Source organism: Elephantulus edwardii, unplaced genomic scaffold, assembly GCF_000299155.1.
Source record: "Elephantulus edwardii isolate Elephantulus edwardi_28Jun2011 unplaced genomic scaffold, EleEdw1.0 scaffold00344, whole genome shotgun sequence".
NCBI classification, from domain to species: Eukaryota; Metazoa; Chordata; class Mammalia; order Macroscelidea; family Macroscelididae; genus Elephantulus; species Elephantulus edwardii.
Window position 1 is genome coordinate 1,357,339 of NW_006400094.1, and position 3,787 is coordinate 1,361,125.

Sequence of the window (3,787 nt, forward strand, 5' to 3'; positions counted from 1 at the left end):
AGGGTGATGGTTGATGATAATTCTCTGATGAAGGTGATGGTTGATGGTGATGATTCTCTGATGAAGGTGATGGTTGATGGTGATGATTCTCTGATGAGGGTGATGATTCAATGATGATAGATAGCAATGGATGATGGTGGTGATTCCATGAAGATGGGTCATGATTCTGTGATGACGGTGATGGGATGTTGATTCTATGATGAGGGTAATGGTTCATGGTGTTGATTCTGTGATGAGGGTGATGGTTGATGGGGATGATTCTGTGATGATGGTGTTGATTCTGTGTTGGTGGTGATGGTGGTGTTGATTCTGTGTTGGTGGTGATGGTGGTGATGATTCTGTGTTGAGGGTGATGATTGATGGTGATGTTTCTGTGATGATGGTCATGATGGATGGTGGTGGTGATGACAACAGATGGTGGTGATGGATGGTAGTGATGATTCCATGATGATGATGATGATGATTCTCAATGATGATGGTGATTATTTGGAAGTGATTACAGTGATTCTGTGGTGATGGTGATTGGTGATGGTGATGCCTGAATGAGGATGGTGATCATTGGGCGATGGTGGTGAGGAATGATGTTGATGGGTGGTGGTGGTGATTCCGTGATGACAGTGTTGATTCTCTGATGGTGATGATTCAGTGGTGATTGTGACAAATGATGTTAATGATTCTCTGTGATGGTGGTAATGATTTGGTGAGGATGGTCATGAGTCAGTGGTGCTGGTTATGCTTCTGTGGAGATGATGGTGGTAAAGATTCACAGTGATGGTAGTGATGATTCTGTAATGACGGTTATGGGTGAGTGATGATGGAGGGACTCAGTGATGAGAGCAACGATGGGGAGGATTCACAGATGCTGGTTAGGATTCTTGGTGATGATTTGGTGGGGAAGGTGAGGATTCTGTGGTGATGATGATGGATAATAGTGACCATGGTTCATTGATGATAGACGATGGTGATGATTCTGTGATGATGGTGATGAGTGACGTGGCGATGCCTGTGGATGATGGCGATGATTCTATGGCGATGACGATGGATGTTGGTGATGATTCCGCCATGATGGTGATGATTGGGTGATGGTGGTGATGGATGATGATGATAATTCAGCAATGGTGGTCATGTTTTGGTAAAGAATCTGTGATGATGGTGATGATTCAGTGAAGATAGTGAAGATAATGGTGGTGATTTGACAATGGTGATGAGTCCTTGGTGATGGTGATGATTTGATGTTGATAGTGATGGATGGTGGTGATGATTTGGTGACGCTGATGGTCATGGCAATCATTCAACGATGGTAGTGATGATTCAGGGACGATGGTCATGATTCTCTGGTTGTGAAGAAGGTCGTGACTCTGAATGGTAACGAGTCAGTGATGCTGGTAATAAATCAGCGATGAAGGTGATGATTCTGTGGTGATGGTAAGGACTCAGTGAGCATGGTAACGATTCCGCAATGATGGTGATGGTGATAATGAAAGATAATGGTGATGATTTGATGATTCATTGGTGACGGTGATGATTGGATGTTGATAGTGACGGATGGTGGTGATGATTTGGTGATGCTGATGGTCATGGCAATCATTCAACAATAACAGTGATGATTCAGGGATGACGGTGAGGGTTCTGCGGTGGTGGTGATGGTGATGACTCTCCGTGATGGTGGTGAGGATTCTGTGGCAGTGAGGATGGTCACGATTCACAGTGATGGTACTGAGGATTCTGGAATGATGGTTATAGGTGAGGGACGAGGTAAGGACTCAGTGATGAGAGCGATGGGTGTTGGTGAGGACTCGGTGATGATGATAATACTGAATGATGGTTGATAGTGATGACGGTGAGGTTTCCCAGATGAGGGTGAGGATTCCGTGGTTCTAAGGGTGACGCTGTGGTGGTGACGTCAGTGGCTCGGTGGTGTTGAGTGATGCTTTGGATTCCCTGATAATGGTGAAGATCTGGGGATGATGGTGAGAGATGATGGTGATCTAGTGACGATTGGGCAATGATGGCGATGATGGTGACAATTTGTTGGTGACTTCTGTTGAAGCTGGAAGAGCGTGACCTTTCTTTCTTTCTCTCTCTCTCTCTCTCTTTTTGTTTTTCTCTCTCTCCTGTCCGCAGTGATCCGAACCAGCCAGTTCCCCAGGACACCAAGTTCATTCACACGAAGCCCAACCGCTTCGAAGAGGTGGCCTGGTCCAAGTACAACCCCAAAGACCAGCTGTACCTCCACATCGGCCTGAAGCCCCGGGTGCGGGACCACTACCGGGCCACCAAGGTGGCCTTCTGGCTGGAACTGGTACCTCACTTGCACAACCTGAACGAGATTTTCCAGTATGTCTCCACCACCACGAAGGTGCCCCCACCCGACATGACCTCGTTCCCTTATGGCACCCGCCGTTCCCCGGCCAAGATCTGGCCCACCACCAAGCGGCCGGCCATCACGCCCGCCAACAACCCGAAGCACTCCAAAGACCCTCACAAGACGGGGCCTGAGGACACCACGGTGCTCATCGAGACGAAGCGGGACTACTCCACCGAGCTGAGTGTCACCATCGCCGTGGGCGCCTCGCTGCTTTTCCTCAACATCCTGGCCTTCGCCGCGCTCTACTACAAGAAGGACAAGCGGCGCCATGAGACACACCGGCGCCCCAGCCCCCAGCGCAACACCACCAACGACATCGCGCACATCCAGAACGAGGAGATCATGTCGCTGCAGATGAAACAGCTGGAGCACGACCACGAATGTGAATCCCTGCAGGCCCACGACACGCTGCGCCTCACCTGCCCGCCCGACTACACGCTCACGCTGCGCCGCTCTCCCGACGACATCCCGCTCATGACGCCCAACACCATCACCATGATCCCCAACACACTGTCGGGCATGCAGCCCCTACACACCTTCAACACCTTCAGTGGGGGCCAGAACAGCACCAACTTACCCCACGGCCACTCCACCACCCGAGTATAGCTTTGCGGGGGGCTACTACCCCTGCTCCCTCCCACAGCGCAGCGCCCCTCTCCAAGACGCGTGGAGAAAAAGACCTGGGGCCTGCCCAGATGCGCGCGCAGTGTCTGCGTTCTCTTCATCCTCCCCCTCCTCCCTTTCCCATCTCATCCCGTTAGGACACAGGAAGGGCAGCCTTGAAGCCCATCAGTGGCCTCTGCTTCCCTGAGGAATTTCTGAGTATCCCCAGATCAACTTCAGATCCTGTGAAATGTGAACTGCCTGCCTGCCTATGGTGTTGTGCCACTCAACAATCTTTCTCGCCCAGTGGTGCCCAGGAGTGACGAGGGCACCCTTTACTCCCTGGACGCCACCCCCCCCACACACTTAATCATATCAGCAAACATTCCTGGAATCACCCAGGGTTTAAAAAATGTGTTTTTTTAAAATAACAAATCAAAATGTGGGGGAGAAAGGAGAATTACTAAACTCTTTATGTGCTATAGACAAATGGCGTGCCGTGTGGGCAAACGCACAAGCTATAGCGACTTGGTCTAACGTAGTTGGACAACTATCTGGGGTGGGGGTGGGGTGGCAGGAAAGAAGAAAAAGGTAGAATTTTATTATTAAAACAAAAAGACACAAAAGAACTAGCCATGCACTTAAAAAAAAACAACAAAAAACACAACAAACAAAAACATATAGTTCCGTTGCAAAGAGATGCTTTGCCAACCTGAGCTATATTTAAGAAACTTTGTAAAGAAAAACAGAAAATGTACATAGCTGTGAGTTTAAATACACACACACACACAAAACCCAACAAACTTAACTAAAAAA

General features: G+C 49.1%; 1 protein-coding gene across 4 annotated transcripts in view; it reads left to right on the plus strand.

Annotated features, from left to right (window-relative positions):
* The window catches only part of NLGN4X (neuroligin 4, X-linked), a 341,308-nt gene extending 338,296 nt beyond the window's left edge, over positions 1-3,012 (plus strand). For all 4 annotated transcript variants that reach the window (XM_006901777.1, XM_006901778.1, XM_006901779.1 and 1 more), the window contains one exon: positions 2,125-3,012. In XM_006901777.1, the coding sequence (XP_006901839.1) occupies positions 2,125-2,974 (850 nt within the window). In that variant the 3' untranslated portion in view covers positions 2,975-3,012. The remainder of the gene's footprint in view (positions 1-2,124) is intronic.
* Positions 3,013-3,787: the final 775 nt, after the last annotated feature.